A 16614-nucleotide genomic window follows, 5' to 3' on the forward strand; every position below is an offset into this window, starting at 1 on the left:
GATCCAGCTCCTCCAATGGTGTCTTAAGAAGCTCAGGGGGCGGTTCCCCGTAGATGAATGGGAGGAACTTCCCAGCCTCTAGGTCACTGGCTGGTTTGGGCTGTTCTTTCTCTGCTACCTGTCAATCAGAGAGCCAGCCAATCAGAAAGGAGAGTTTGGTTTTACACTTTAATTAAAAGCAAAGACAGATGAAGACGTTTGTTTAGCTCATGTCCAAAGTTTTAGGATTTCTGAGGACCCTGTAATGCAGTCAGCCTGAGTCAGCACCATCAGGGTTCTGGTTCTGTGTTACTGACAGCTAAAAGGTGATTGTTGAGTTATTTACCTCTTCCATCTTCTTCCTCCTCTCCTGCTCCTTCTCCTCTGCTTCATGACGCTGTTGGATCTCCTCCAGTGAGGTCGGTGTGAAGCGTCTGAACACTTCTGTACCAACAGGGGGCAGCAGAGACACCACCCTGCTGTTCTGCAGCCCCGCCCGCACGCCACTGTCACCGAGCAACTGTTTCCTGTTTAGAGAGGAGGAATGAAACCAATAACCTGAAGTACGAAGAGACCATCAATGTTATTGATTGCACCTCTGATTTACATTAAAGGAACAGTTCACCCTAAAAGTAAGATTCAGTCATATAGAAGTCAACCGGACTGAAGACGCCTCTTGGATCAGAGCCGGTGGCATCAGACAGCAGCATGTGGGCCAAATGTGGCACTGCAACATAAACATCTGTCCCCCAGATGAAAGCTTTTATAGTTGACATCATAACCTTTAAAGATCATTACTATAGATACATCAGCTCATGTAGATATCATTAATTATGACCTGTGACATCTGATAATAATCAGAACCGTCCCAAGAAGACAGAAGACACAGGGATGAAGTGAAGTCTTAACTCACGACTTTAACGGCTGCACACTTGTCAAAACCTTGTCGATGACTCATCACGTATGTGTAAAGCTTACTGTAGGTGTGTAGGTGTGACGCACACCTGTCGGTGTGAACCATCTTACTGTGAATATTCAGCCTGTCTTTGGTCACATGGAAGTCTGTCAGATGAAAACTTGTCTGTGTAAATGTTAAACTGATAAAACCTTCAGTGTATTGACGGTGGATTCACGGGTGTCTCCATCTTCTGCTGTCAGCCTGTTAATGTTTCTTTCTCCTCTGACAGTAAATAAAAAACATCTGATCTGATCTTTTCTACATTTCAGGGACCAAACAACTGATAAATGAATCCAGACGATAATCAACAGATTAGTGGACGATGGAAACAGCTGTTAGTTATAATCAGATGAAAACTGTGAGTTTGTCCTCTGTTGTACGTCTGTGGCTGTACTACCGTGCTGCCTACTACTGCGTTAGTATACACTGTATACTGCACTGAATGTGGGATTCAGCGTGCTACTTCAGCAGACCGACGCCGTTCACACCGCAGGATGCAAGTTTCCCGCAATGCATTTCGTGGCGCCCTGCAGCGGTAGTTGTAAAACAGGCGCAAAGCTGTTTTATTTCCCGCTGCAGCGCTGTTAATATGTCACTTTATTAAGTTTTAATATGTTTTCATGTAGAAAGTAACCGTTCAGATCCCCAGTGTGCGGTTTTTACTCAAAAGACGGCTGTTCAGTAACTTGCCTCGATGCTTTCGGAGAAGTGAAGCTCCGGAGGGAGAGCTCGTCTCACGGCGCGTGCACACCAGCCTTGTTTAGTCCGGTTAAACCGAACTGTGGAGCGTTTGCCCCATGGTGCGGTCCGTTTGGGTGGGTGTGAACGCTGGCCGCGAACTCTGGGGCGGACCAAACAACCACACCCTGGTCCGCCTCGTGGAGGTGGTCCCGGGGGGGGCTACAGTAGGGCATTAATTCATTCATTCATTCATTCAGGGAGATGCGTGGATTCTATCAACAAGAGCTGCTTTCGTGATGAGCCGACTTTGTGATTTTTACACGTTGTGACCGTCTGCTTCCCTCACTGGTCCCGCTGCTGAGACAAAGCGTCATGGTCTCATCTAGTCGGCCCTCACCTCATCACTGCCTGTCGTCTACTTCTTGCTCAGTGAGGCGTTCATACGCGCGGTCCATTAAAGTTTGCGTGTAAGCGCTCCGGATCAGCACCAGTGTAACAATAAGCAGGCCCGTGATGTACAGCAGGCTCCGGTCTGATGTACAGATGTGCTGACTACCGCCTCAACAGTTTGACCAACAAAAGAAGGGCGTTGCGGCCACGTGAGTTTTGTTTACAGGTTTTGGACCGTTTGGGTTTGGCCTTTGTGAACGCAAACCGGACCGACTCAAAATTGAAACAATGTATCATCCTCGCGTTGGTTCGGATCAAAAAACGGACCTTTCACGGACCTTTAGGCCTCAGAGGCAGCAGCCCGTGTGTCCGTCCTGGACAGGGATCGTCCGCTGTGGATCCTCCTGAGCTCGGTTCTAAAGGCCCATTTTTTGGGTTATATAAATACGTGTTGCTCATGCACCTCTAATTATTCATAGGAACACATTCACTTTTTATTTGGATCATTTCTGGAGATTCAGTTCAAATTTAAAGCAGACTGCTGTGCACATTGTGTGATATAGTGTCACAGAACATCCTGTCACTGAACACATTCACGTTAGTGGGACGTAAACAAGTAAATAATGAAAATGAAACCAGACTTACAGCTGTGAAGGAAGAAGTCTCAGCTGATTGGCTCTCCTCAGAAGTGCTTCTCTCTCCCTTTTGCTCCGCCAAAACTCCAAAAGTGACATTTTCCTACCTGTCATCACTTTGGCTGCCAGCTGCCACCTGTCTCACCTGTCCTTGCTTTCTGTCTGTCCTCACTGTCTGTGTGTGTGTCTGATTGAGTCTTAAGTCTTCTGCCACTCCTTGCCTCACTCACTGTTTTTATCTTCAGTGGGATCATCCAGAGTCATACATCTGCAGGGTTCGGTCAACACGGTCTTCAGTGTCGGCCATGTTGGCTCCTCCCTGCTCTGAAGCCGTTGCCATGGACACGGTGTTTGAACTACAGCTCTACATGACTCTGCTTCAACTCGGCCTGTTCTCCATCTTCAGACTTCATTGTGTCACTGCCAAGACTCAACTCATTGTAGTGCGCACACAGACGCACGCACACACACAAACACACACACACATAACGTGAGAGAGAGAGAGAGAAGTAAAACAGCTGGTTGTACACACTTCCTGTTGTCCACATATCTTCTACAGAACATTATGATCTGTTCCTGGAAACAGTGAAAGCATCAGACACACACACACACACGTGCACACACACACACGTGCACACAGACACACACAGTTCAGACAGAGAAGAAACAGAGGATTGAATTGTTTATTAATGAGAAGTCTGCTCATCTCTTCATGAAAAACAATATTTCACTGCCAACATGTGAGCTGAATGTAGACCACATGTGAGCTGAATGTAGACCACGTGTGAGTCGAATGTAGACCACGTGTGAGCTGAATGTAGACCACGTGTGAGCTGAATGTAGACCACGTGTGAGTCGAATGTAGACCACATGTGAGCTGAATGTAGACCACGTGTGAGCCGAATGTAGACCACGTGTGAGCCGAATGTAGACCACGTGTGAGCTGAATGTAGACCACGTGTGAGGCGAATGTAGACCACGTGTGAGCCGAATGTAGACCACGTGTGAGCTGAATGTAGACCACGTGTGAGTCGAATGTAGACCACGTGTGAGCTGAATGTAGACCACGTGTGAGTCGAATGTAGACCACGTGTGAGCCCAATGTAGACCACGTGTGAGCTGAATGTAGACCACGTGTGAGTCGAATGTAGACCACGTGTGAGTCGAATGTAGACCACGTGTGAGCTGAATGTAGACCACGTGTGAGTCGAATGTAGACCACGTGTGAGTCGAATGTAGACCACGTGTGAGCTGAATGTAGACCACGTGTGAGTCGAATGTAGACCACGTGTGAGTCGAATGTAGACCACGTGTGAGCTGAATGTAGACCACGTGTGAGTCGAATGTAGACCACGTGTGAGCTGAATGTAGACCACGTGTGAGTCGAATGTAGACCACGTGTGAGCTGAATGTAGACCACGTGTGAGCCGAATGTAGACCACGTGTGAGCTGAATGTAGACCACGTGTGAGTCGAATGTAGACCACGTGTGAGCTGAATGTAGACCACGTGTGAGCTGAATGTAGACCACGTGTGAGCCGAATGTAGACCACGTGTGAGCCGAATGTAGACCACGTGTGAGCCGAATGTAGACCACATGTGAGCTGAATGTAGACCACACGTGAGCTGAATGTAGACTCTCTATGGGATGCTCAGGAGGAGACGCAGACGGGGCAAACGAGCCGGCGCGCTCGTTAAGTTCAGGCAGCGGGGATTTCGAACAGTGCTCCCATCAATACACCTTGTAGCACCACATTATGTAATAACGCCCCATTATGTAATAATGTAATAAATTTTCACTTCATTATGTAATAACGCCGCAATTTTGTAATAATCTGCCACATTTTGTAATAAAATTCTTGAACACAATATGTAATAAACTTTGCTGCATTATGTAATAAGTTCTTACATATTGCATCAGTAATTACAAAATGCAGGTGTTGCACTTTTTTATCAAGAAAATGTAATAATTTGGTGCATTATGTAATAAACCACCAAAATGGATGTCTTAATTAGAAAAAAAATTATACCATCAGAACGACATTGACTTTAAGCATACCAGCATGAATTGTCGTGCATCTGCTAGTTTAATTTATCATTGCTAACCAGATCGTTAGCTTAAAAGTTTGTTCTTTTATCTGTTAAGGTGCGTTCACACCGGACCTTTTATTTTTGTCGCTGTCGCTCATGTCGCTCCAAAAAAATCGCTCGGTTGCTCAGCTGCAGTCGCTCGTCGGCACAATTCAACAGATCGCTCTGATAACGTCATTCAAGCGATTCCAGAGAATTTCACGTCGCTCGGAGGTGCTCATTTCTTCCCGTTTTCAACGGTATACGCGGCTGACAACGGCCCAGTTTGACGAGCTGTTGGCGAGAATCGGAGGCAGGAATTGCCCGGTTGGACACCAACCACAGGCGCTCCATCCCAGAGCGCCTGGCCATTTGTCTCCGGTGTGTGTGTGGGTGTGTTTGTGTGTGTCAACGTAAAGCCGGCTTTGCTCTTCCGGACCGGTGGAGTTGTATTACGTTTACATGGTTTCAGTAGTTGTCATAATTAGGCCTACATATAGATTACGGCAGCCAGTCAGCGCTGAGCGACAAGCGACTGACGGCCAGAGAGTTGGGGTTTCTCAACTCGAGCGACAGAGCGTTTTTTCGCTCCGTCGCTCGGACGCTGTCGCTCAGAGCCCCAGCGACATTTCGCCTGAGCGATTAATCGCTCAGTCGCTCGTTTGCATTAACTTAATATGTAAACTTGTCGCCAGCGACAAAAATAAAAGGTCCGGTGTGAACGCACCTTTAGCATTTCATATTAGTTGCAAATCAATCAACACAAAATTCTAAAAGACATTTTCTGAGTCTGAAATCTGTTCTTTGTTCAGACCTTTTAGAGCCCCACCGATCAAGGATTTTTAAGGCCGAGACCGATAGAAATATTTGGTGATTTAAAAATCTGACATTCCGATATATCGGCCGATATATATATATATATATATATATATATATATATATATATGGGGAATATGGGGAAGACTGCAGACTTGACAACTGGCCAGAAGACCATCATTGATACCCTCCATAGGATGGGTAAGCCACAAAAGTTCATAGTTAAGGAGGCTGGCTGTTGACAGAGTGCTGTGTCCAAGCATATCAATGGAAAGTCTAGTGGAAGGGCAAAATGTGGCAGGAGAAGATGCACCAGCAGAAGAGATGACCGTGGGCTTCAGCCGATTATCAAACAGAGAAGATTCAAGAATCTGGCAGAGATTCAGAAAGAGTGGAATGAGGCGGGAGTCACAGCTTCAAAAACCACCACATTCAGACGCATCCGAGAGATGGGCTACAACTGTCGGGTTCCTCGGGTCAAGCCACTTCTGAGCCTGAGCCAACGTAGGAAGCGTCTCAACTGGGCCAAGGAGAAGAAGGACTGGACTGTTGGCCAGTGGTCCAAGGTCCTCTTTTCCGATGAAAGTAAAGTGTGCCTTTCATTCGGGAATCAAGGTCCAAGGGTTTGGAGGAAGACGGGTGAGGAACAGAATCTAAGCTGCTTGAGGTCCAGTGTGAAATATCCACAGTCAGTCATGATTTGGGGTGCAATGTCCGGTGCAGGTGTTGGTAAACTCTCCTTTCTTAAATCCAAGGTCACTGCAACAGTCTACCAGAATGTTTTAGAGGACTTCATGATTCCTTCTGCTGAGGATCTGTATGGAGATGCAGATTTCATCTTCCAGCAGGACCTGGCCCCTGCCCATACCGCCAGAAGCACCAGAACCTGGGTTGATGCCCATGCCATCACAGTGCTTGACTGGCCAGCCAACTCGCCGGACCTAAACCCCATTGAGAATCTATGGGGTATTATCAAGAGGAGAATGAGGGGCACCAGACCCAAAAACAAAGAAGAGCTGACAGCAAGCATCAAGGAAATCTGGGCTTCCATAACTCCCAGGCAATGCCACAGGCTGATGGCCTCAATGCCACGGTGCATCGAGGCAGTGATTAAGGCAAAGGGATTCCCAACCAAGTATTGAAGACTGACATATCGTTTTGAAAGTACCATATTTTGATTGATTTGATGTGATCCTAATTTATTTCTTTTTTTTCTGCAAAAACTGAGAAGTAAACGGTGATTTCTTCACAGTATTCTAATTTTTTGAATTCCTGTTTTCGTGGGTTTTATGAGCTGGAAGCCCAAATTATGTACAAATAAACAAATAAATACTTGAAATCGTTTAAATTGTGGGCCCTGAACCTATAATCTATGAAAGTTTAACTTTTTGAATGGAATTATGGAAATAAATAAACTTTTCCATGATATTCTAATTTTTTGGAAAGGGTCTGTATATATATATTTTTTTTTTATTTATTTTATTTTTTAAATATTAATTTATCGGCCATTATAAATGCAGATAACAGCCAATATATCGGTCGGGCTCTAATACCTTTCATCATGTTGCCTTCTGTTTATTTTCCAGCTGAAGTGTAAGCTATAGAGGACAAAATTGCTCCCCTAAACTGAAGCCAAAATGTTTGTATCTCCCCCCTGTGGCTGGCAGTAGCACATGCATACATTCTACCAGTGCTCTAAATTACAGTAGGCTAACACCCGCCAAATGTGTGGCATTATGAATCTTTACGGTACATAGATACACATTTACGGAAGCGGCTACCATACCAACTGCTACCATACCAGAATATATATATAAATAGATATATGTATATATATCAGAGTCACATTATAACATGATAAGTTGGTCTTGGATGGAGGGGGCGGAAATGAAGCCATGAATCCACCTGGATAGTCTCAGTTTCATTGACATATTTATACTGTCATTATCATTTCATGCTGACTGTGGAGGTTTGTCCAATCGGAGTGTCTGATTGGAGACCGCAGCGTGACAACGGACCCGAGGCGCCCTAGGTGTCCCTCCAGCTGATCACATTATAACGATTATAAAGTTATATGATTTTTATTTTATTTTTTTCTGGTATGCCAGCAATACCCTTGGGTACTTCGTATATAAGTCTACTACAGTAAACAATTTCAAATGTATTGAGCGAGTTACTTTTTTCTTTGCTAGAATTTTGAGAAAAAGTTGTCAGCTCTTGTCTGTAGACTACTTTTCACTCATATATATTGTGAGGGTTTGTTTTACATATCCTATAACTACAGATAAAGGGCAAAATTTGTTACATTTTCTGTTCCATATTTGTTTTGTGTCTGCTTTCTATCATGTATAATATTTGCATAACATAATCCAGATTGCATGAGTGTATGTCTTCCAACACTTCAGTGCACCGATAATGTTCGTGCCAGTAACACTCATTTAGTGCAGTTTTTCTTAATGCACCAAATTATTACATTTTCTTGATAAAAAAAGTGCGACACCTGCATTTTGTAATAATTGCAATCCGCCCATTGATAACCGCTGGGACCGCAGGCAAGGTGCGCTTGTTTTGAACACCAGAAGAGCTGCAACACACTCCGACCGATGAGAGAGAGTGATGAGTCAGCTCATCACTAAGAGAGTTCAAGAGGGTAAAGCAGCTGTACAGGTTTTCTCAAAGTAGTCCTAGAAGGAAGCATAACAAGGCATGAGCGAACTTTTCCATCCCTCCCAAAATAAACTTCTGTGATTCTGACAATTTTCCAGAGGTGTTTCGGCAGTTTATTCTCATTGATTAACACAACATCTCCAGTCTTTAAGTCAGAAGGTCTTTTAACAGAAGATGAGATGTGTGCGGATCTCAGTTCCATAAGATATTCTTTTCGCCATCGATACCAGAACATTTTCACAATCCGTTGCCTATATCTCGACCGTTTTACCAACTGGGTTTTACTCACGTCAGGAACTGCTGATGTTATGCTGACAGCTGGGGGGAGCGCTGTCAGACGCTGACCAATCAAAAAGTGAGAAGGAGATCGTGGGACAGGATCTTCACTGCTTGTGTGGGTAAAAGTGATGGGACGAGAGTTAACCACAGCTTCCACTTCAGTCAGAATGGTTTCAACTTCTTCATAATGCAAAGATGCCTTACCAATCACTTTACGTAAGCAGGTTTTCACTGAGCGTACCAGTCTCTCCCACATTCCGCCCCACCAAGTGGCCTTTTCCATGATGAACTTCCAGGATATGCACTTTCCTGCAAAGACTTCCTGGACTTCTTTTGATGACAGAGAATCCCATAACATACTTAGTCCCACATTAGCTCTTTTGAAAGTCTTTGCATTGTCTGAATATATAGTTTTACAAAGTCCTCTTCGTGACACAAAACGTCTAAAAGCCAATAGGAATTTTTCTGTTGTCATATCAGACACTAATTCCAAATGGATCGCACGAGTTACTGCACAGGTGAAAAGAGCAATATAAACTTTGTCTTGTAACTAACAGTACAAGGGTCCGGTAAAATCCACACCAGTGTTCTCAAAGGGAGGAGCTTCTTCAATTCGATACGCAGGTAAAGGAGCGGAATCTGCTGAGCAGGCTTTGCTTTGTGTTTACGGCAGAGGAAACAAGCATTTACAGTTCTTTTGGACATCTGTCTTCCTTTCAGTATCCAGAATCTTTCTCGCACTTGATTAAGAGTATCTTGCAGACCAGAATGCATTACTTGTTGGTGGCATCTTTTCACTATCAATTCTGAGAATTTATCATCAGAGGGAAGATTGCAGGGATGCTTTTGTTTGAATTTCAAATGAGCCATCTGTAATCTGCCTCCAACTCTTAAAATTCCTTGATCATCCAAAAAAGGGTTAAGAGGCTGGACTTTAGACTGAGAGGAAATTCCTTGACTTGTCTTTATCCTGGAAATCTCATGAAAGAAACTTTTCCTCTGTGTTACCTGAATCCAATACAGCTCCGCATCAAAGATTTCCTCTGCTGTCAATGGTCCAAGACGTTTTGTTTTCTCTTTAGCATTGTAAATGAACCTTTTAATCCAAGCAGTCACATGTAAAACTCGGTTGAGGGCACTATAATTTTTCAAATCCATTTCCACGGTATTTTCATAGCAAGTCAGTTTTGCAACTTCCATGACTGACACACTTTCATTTACAACTTCAACACTCACATGTGGTTCTGGTTCGGGTTCACAGAACTGTACTTCTCTTTGTTTGAGCCAGTTTTAATTGTCTTTTAATTGATTCACACTGATTCCTCTAGTCGCAACATCTGCAGGATTATCACTTCGACTGCAGTGACGCCACTGTCCTGGTGAAGTTAAACTCTGTATTTCTCGGACTCGATTTTCCACAAAGGGTTTCCACTGTTAAGCAGAACTCTTGATCCAATGCAAAGTTATCATTGAGTCAGTCCACAGTTTCACTTGGGTCTTTTCCATGTCAAGATGTGTGATGACATAGTTCCTAAGTCTAGCTCCAATGAGAGCGCCCAGTAACTCAAGTCTGGGTAATGTAACTTTTTTTAGTGGAGCTACTCTTGTTTTAGAAGTTATAAGTGTTACAATGCACTCACCATCTTCTGGAATGAGGCGTAGATAGGCAGCTGCACAATAAGCACTTTCACTGGCATCACTGAAGACATGCACTTCTAGATTCACAGGTGCATCCTGCTTCACAAGCGCTGCATTATAACATCTGGCAATTTTAATATTCCTGATGTCAGGCAGCTCCTCACACCACTGATGCCACAGATATGCCAGATCTTCAGGCAACTCATTGTCCCATTTCAGTCCACATTCCCACATTTTTTGAAAAAGACATTTCACTCTGATGGTAAAAGGGGAAAGAAATCCCACAGGATCAAATATGTGGGATGCGGCTTGTAACACTCCTCTTTTTGCATCACTCTTATCCTTTAAAAAGTCAAGCAGGTTTCTTAAATCAAAGGTGAAGTCATCTTGCTCAGTTCTCCATGTTAATCCAAAAACTTTTAACACAGTGTTTTTCCCACTTATACTGTGTTTTCCATTTTCTCCTTCCACAGGGTGTTCAGATCTTCAGAGTTTGAGCTCCATTTACAGATTCACGTGAGCATCTTTAAAAATTGCTTTGGCTTGCATTGATACGCTGATAGCTTCCTCTTCACTCCGTACACTGCAAATCAAGTCATCCACATACAAACACTTGTCCAGGATAGATGTGACCACAGGATATGCTTGTTGGTATTTTTACACATGATGCCTTATGGTTGCAGCTAATAGAAAGGGACTGGGTGAAGCTCCAAATGGAACGCTGGTGATTCGCATAATGTTGATGTTTGGTTTTCCATGTTTTTTAGGCAAGTCATCAGTCCAGAGAAATCTTAATACATCTCGGTCTTGCTCTCTAATGGAGATCTGCAAAAAGGCTCTTGTAATGTAAGCCATGAATGCCACTCTATGGAGCTTGAACTTTAACAGGATACTCAGTAACTCAGGATTCAGATTAGGGCCAGCTATCAAGCATTCATTTAAAGATAGACAGCCCGTAGCATGGGAGGACGCGTCAAAGACTACTCGCTATTTAGTGGTGAAACGCTCCTCATTAATGACAGCTCTATGTGGAAGATAAAAGACGGGATTGTGTTGACTCAATGTTAGCTTCACTTTATTACAAGTTACATGCTTTGGTTCACTTGAGCCAAACGTGTGTAGTCTCAGAGTCTCTTCGCAAGATCAATATGGGACCCGAAATGTAAAACCAAGGGTTTACTTGGTGGTCACTTAAATGTCCGCAGTATTGTTCCCAAGCGAGAACAACTGTAACATCTACTGAGCAAGTCAAACATAGACTTTCTGGGACTCACAGAAACCTGGCTATCCTCCTCATCACCTGAAGCGGCTATAACAATGCCAGATTATCAAGCTTTTAGGAAAGATAGAGACCATGGAAAAGGTGGGGGGATCCTACTGTATGTCAAAAGCACTCTTAAATGTTGTCAGATAGACTTACCTAGAGAAATCGATCTAGAATGTGTTGTGGTAGACATCTCCCTTTCTGACAAAATGTCATTTACTGTCATCTGCATGTACCGCAAACCCTCAGCTAACACAGGATTTTATGATCAGCTCAAGGCCTTACTTAAATCACTTAATCACAGAAAGGAAATAATTTTGATTGGCGATTTTAATGTAAATTGGGATAACAAGAAAGACAGGAAAAATTTCAAGATAATTACTGATTCTTTTAACTTAACACAATTAATTGACCAACAAACCAGGATAACAAACTACTCTAAAACTAGAATTGACCTGTTGTTCTCAAATAAACCGGAAAGAATCACTAAGACTCACAACCTTCTCACAGGACCATCTGATCATAATGTGTTTTTTTTCTCCTGTAAACTCAATAAAAAACGCCTTCTAAATTCTCACACATACCTGCCTCAGAAACCCCCATACCACAACTTCATCCCTAGGAACCAACAGCAAAATGTCAACAAAGCCCTCAAGGAATTAGAATGGGACATTTTAATTGCCTGCAATGATCTAAACCAGAGTGCTGACTCCTTCTCCCAAAAAATCAAGGAGGTTCTGTCCTTCTATAGGACATGGAGCTCTAGGACCAGGCGATCCAGCTCACTTCCCTGGTTTAATAGCGAGTGCCTTGCACTGTTAAAAGTTAGAGATCTCCTACTAAAAACCTGACTAAAAACTGGTCTAATCATTGTCCGCCAAAATTTTACTTCAGCACGAAATAAAGTAACATCTGCGCTACGAAAAGCTAAAGCAAACTTCTTTTTAAAGACCTGACTCCAAAACCATCCACTTTGCACTTTATATGTGTGTATATATATATATATATATATATATACTACCTGTACATAATTGAACAACATAAATCCTCACTGTTATTATTAACAGTGAGGATTTATGTTGTTCAATTATGTACAGTACAGGTACAACTTAAATATATATTTATAATAGACCGGACCTCTGAACGCTTTTTTAACTTACTGTTCTTTGTTGTTCTTGTTCTTTCTAGTTGAATGTTTGTTATGTTATGTTCATGTTTATGTTCATGTTTACGTCTATGTACACCGTGTGCGAACAAAACGAAAGTGAATTCCTTGTATTTCATATACTTGGCCAATAAAGCTGATTCTGATTCTTCTAAATGTACGTTAGGTTAAATTCAGATGTCACATGACCTTGTCTCCACCTGGACACCTGGCAGAGGACAGAACACACCTGCACATGATGGCAAAACTGAATCCCAGCATTCACACAGAGAGGCGAAACAAGAGGAAGACAGCAGAGACCAGAGGAGAGGCTGAAAGTCCTGGAGGACAAGGATCCAGATCCAAACATCTGGAATGAGTCACCAACACACAGGAAATGACATTCAGCAGAATGAAGCCAGAAGCTTCCCCAGGGTGGCGCCGGAGAGCTGAGGGGGAGGCTAAGATATTCAAGAAAGTGAATTCAAGTCAAAAATGTCTTGGTGGCTGGGTGAAATGTGAACTCATCTGATTCAGTGTGTCTTCACTTCCTGAGGATATCATCATCTCTGATGTCCATCCAGAATAACGACCATGAATCCACTTAGAAATCAGAGGCTCTGCAGAACTCCCCTGTTGTTTTCTACAATATCAAAGTAATCTATTACATCCATGAGTGCACTGCAAACAGGTGCTGCTAAAAAGCTTTAATTGTTTCTGCCACAACATGTTGGTGATAGCATGTTAGCATCTATCAGATAAGCAACAACATGTTGGTGATAGCATGCTAGCATCAGATAAGCAACAACATGTCTTATCCCTCCACTAACACACTAAAATGATGACGTATCATTAGTATTTGAAATGTGTGTAGATGATCACAAGCCCTTTTCAAACAGAGTCGCCACATTATCTCTGAAGCAGCGGTTCGCCAATTCTCTGCCGTTGGTTGTTCACACAGAACCAAGCAGCTCCGGCATAAAGACGAACCAGTGTGTAATTCACACAGAAAGCCGGCGCTATGGATCCAAAAGAGGTGTGACGGTACACGTCATGATGATAACGGTGCGCGTCATGATGATGACGTCTGTGTGTTTTTTTCAATGTGTTTCAACTGTTTATAATCATATGATGTTGTTATAATGTGTTGTGATGAGATCCTGACCCACCAAACATCCTGAAAGTGACAACGTTACGTTTTTCACTCTAAATTACATAATTACATAATCGCCATCAGTAAACAGGACGCTGTCTGACTCTGTCACTCGCAGGGAGGGAGGCTGTTTTCTGGGGGAAAGTTCACTGAAGTCTCAGTCGGGAGGGCTGACGGTCACCATGACAACAGTAACTCACCGTCACAGTGATTTTTTTCACCGCGACAAACAGTTGGTGAGGAGGACGGACAGGGTGACAGTCAGGATGACAGCCAGGAGGACAGACAGGAGGACAGATGGGAGGACAGACGGGATGACAGACGGGAGGACAGACTCCACGTATAACTGCAGTATTTTTTCCTCATATAAGTTGCCAAAAACACATCCAGTTACTACGTTACTGTTGTTTGGTCCTGTAACGTTGCTTTTTGGGACATTTCTCTTTATTTTCCTGAGTGAAGGATCTGTTTAGTTATCAGACTGTGAACACCATCAGATCGACACGCCCCGCTCCGCGCCGCCAGTTATCCATTCACACAGGTATGGCTCGCCAATGCTGCATCTCTGATACTACCTCTGATACTACCTCTGATACTACCTGATACTACCTGACTCTACCTCTGATACTACCTCTGATACTACCTCTGATACTACCTGATACTACCTCTGATACTACCTGATACTACCTGATACTACCTCTGATACTACCTCTGATACTACCTGACTCTACCTCTGATACTACCTCTGATACTACCTGACTCTACCTCTGATACTACCTGATACTACCTCTGATACTACCTCTGATACTACCTGATACTACCTCTGATACTACCTCTGATACTACCTGATACTACCTCTGATACTACCTGATACTACCTGATACTACCTCTGATACTACCTCTGATACTACCTGACTCTACCTCTGATACTACCTCTGATACTACCTGACTCTACCTCTGATACTACCTGACTCTACCTCTGATACTACCTGATACTACCTCTGATACTACCTCTGATACTACCTGACTCTACCTCTGATACTACCTCTGATACTACCTGACTCTACCTCTGATACTACCTGACTCTACCTCTGATACTACCTGACTCTACCTCTGATACTACCTCTGATGCTACCTGATACTACCTCTGATACTACCTCTGATACTACCTGATACTACCTGATACTACCTCTGATACTACCTCTGATACTACCTGACTCTACCTCTGATACTACCTCTGATGCTACCTGATACTACCTCTGATACTACCTCTGATACTACCTGACTCTACCTCTGATACTACCTCTGATACTACCTGATACTACCTGACTCTACCTCTGATACTACCTCTGATACTACCTGACTCTACCTCTGATACTACCTGACTCTACCTCTGATACTACCTGATACTACCTCTGATACTACCTCTGATACTACCTGATACTACCTCTGATACTACCTGATACTACCTGATACTACCTCTGATACTACCTGATACTACCTCTGATACTACCTCTGATACAACCTGATACTACCTGATACTACCTCTGATACTACCTCTGATACTACCTGACTCTACCTCTGATACTACCTGATACTACCTCTGATACTACCTCTGATACTACCTGATACTACCTCTGATACTACCTGATACTACCTGATACTACCTCTGATACTACCTGATACTACCTCTGATACTACCTCTGATACAACCTGATACTACCTCTGATACTACCTGATACTACCTCTGATACTACCTCTGATACTACCTGATACTACCTGACTCTAGCTCTGATACTACCTCTGATACTACCTGACTCTACCTCTGATACTACCTGATACTACCTCTGATACTACCTCTGATACTACCTCTGATACTACCTGATACTACCTCTGATACTACCTGATACTACCTGATACTACCTCTGATACTACCTGATACTACCTGATACTACCTCTGATACTACCTCTGATACAACCTGATACTACCTGATACTACCTCTGATACTACCTCTGATACTACCTGACTCTACCTCTGATACTACCTGATACTACCTCTGATACTACCTCTGATACTACCTGATACTACCTCTGATACTACCTGATACTACCTGATACTACCTCTGATACTACCTGATACTACCTCTGATACTACCTCTGATACAACCTGATACTACCTCTGATACTACCTGATACTACCTCTGATACTACCTCTGATACTACCTGATACTACCTGACTCTAGCTCTGATACTACCTCTGATACTACCTGACTCTACCTCTGATACTACCTGATACTACCTCTGATACTACCTCTGATACTACCTCTGATACTACCTGATACTACCTCTGATACTACCTGATACTACCTGATACTACCTCTGATACTACCTGACTCTACCTCTGATACTACCTGATACTACCTCTGATACTACCTCTGATACTACCTGATACTACCTCTGATACTACCTGATACAACCTGATACTACCTCTGATACTACCTGATACTACCTCTGATACTACCTCTGATACAACCTGATACTACCTCTGATACTACCTGATACTACCTCTGATACTACCTCTGATACTACCTGATACTACCTGACTCTACCTCTGATACTACCTCTGATACTACCTGACTCTACCTCTGATACTACCTGATACTACCTCTGATACTACCTCTGATACTACCTCTGATACTACCTGATACTACCTCTGATACTACCTGATACTACCTGATACTACCTCTGATACTACCTGACTCTACCTCTGATACCACCTCTGATACTACCTGATACTACCTGATACTACCTGATACTACCTCTGATACTACCTGATACCACCTCTGATACTACCTGATACTACCTCTGATACTACCTGATACCACCTCTGATACTACCTAATACTACCTCTGATACTACCTCTGATACTACCTGATACTAT

General features: G+C 43.2%; 1 protein-coding gene across 3 annotated transcripts in view; it reads right to left on the reverse strand.

Moving 5' to 3' along the window:
• The window catches only part of LOC311264457 (sodium channel protein type 4 subunit alpha B-like), a 26583-nt gene extending 23467 nt beyond the window's left edge, over positions 1–3116 (reverse strand). For 2 of the 3 annotated variants that reach the window (XM_084365328.1, XM_084365327.1), the window contains exons 1-3: positions 2654–2847; positions 326–506; positions 1–118 (exon numbers count right to left, since the gene is read on the reverse strand). The exon at positions 1–118 is cut by the window's left edge and continues 20 nt beyond it. In XM_084365328.1, the coding sequence (XP_084221454.1) occupies positions 1–118; positions 326–506; positions 2654–2757 (403 nt within the window). In that variant the 5' untranslated portion in view covers positions 2758–2847. Of the gene's footprint in view, positions 119–325; positions 507–2653; positions 2848–2873 lie in introns of those variants that run through there. The other variant, XM_084365329.1, reaches the window with a different exon arrangement.
• Positions 3117–16614: the final 13498 nt, after the last annotated feature.

This window comes from Pagrus pagrus (assembly GCF_965226575.1).
Source record: "Pagrus pagrus genome assembly, chromosome: 10".
NCBI classification, from domain to species: Eukaryota; Metazoa; Chordata; class Actinopteri; order Spariformes; family Sparidae; genus Pagrus; species Pagrus pagrus.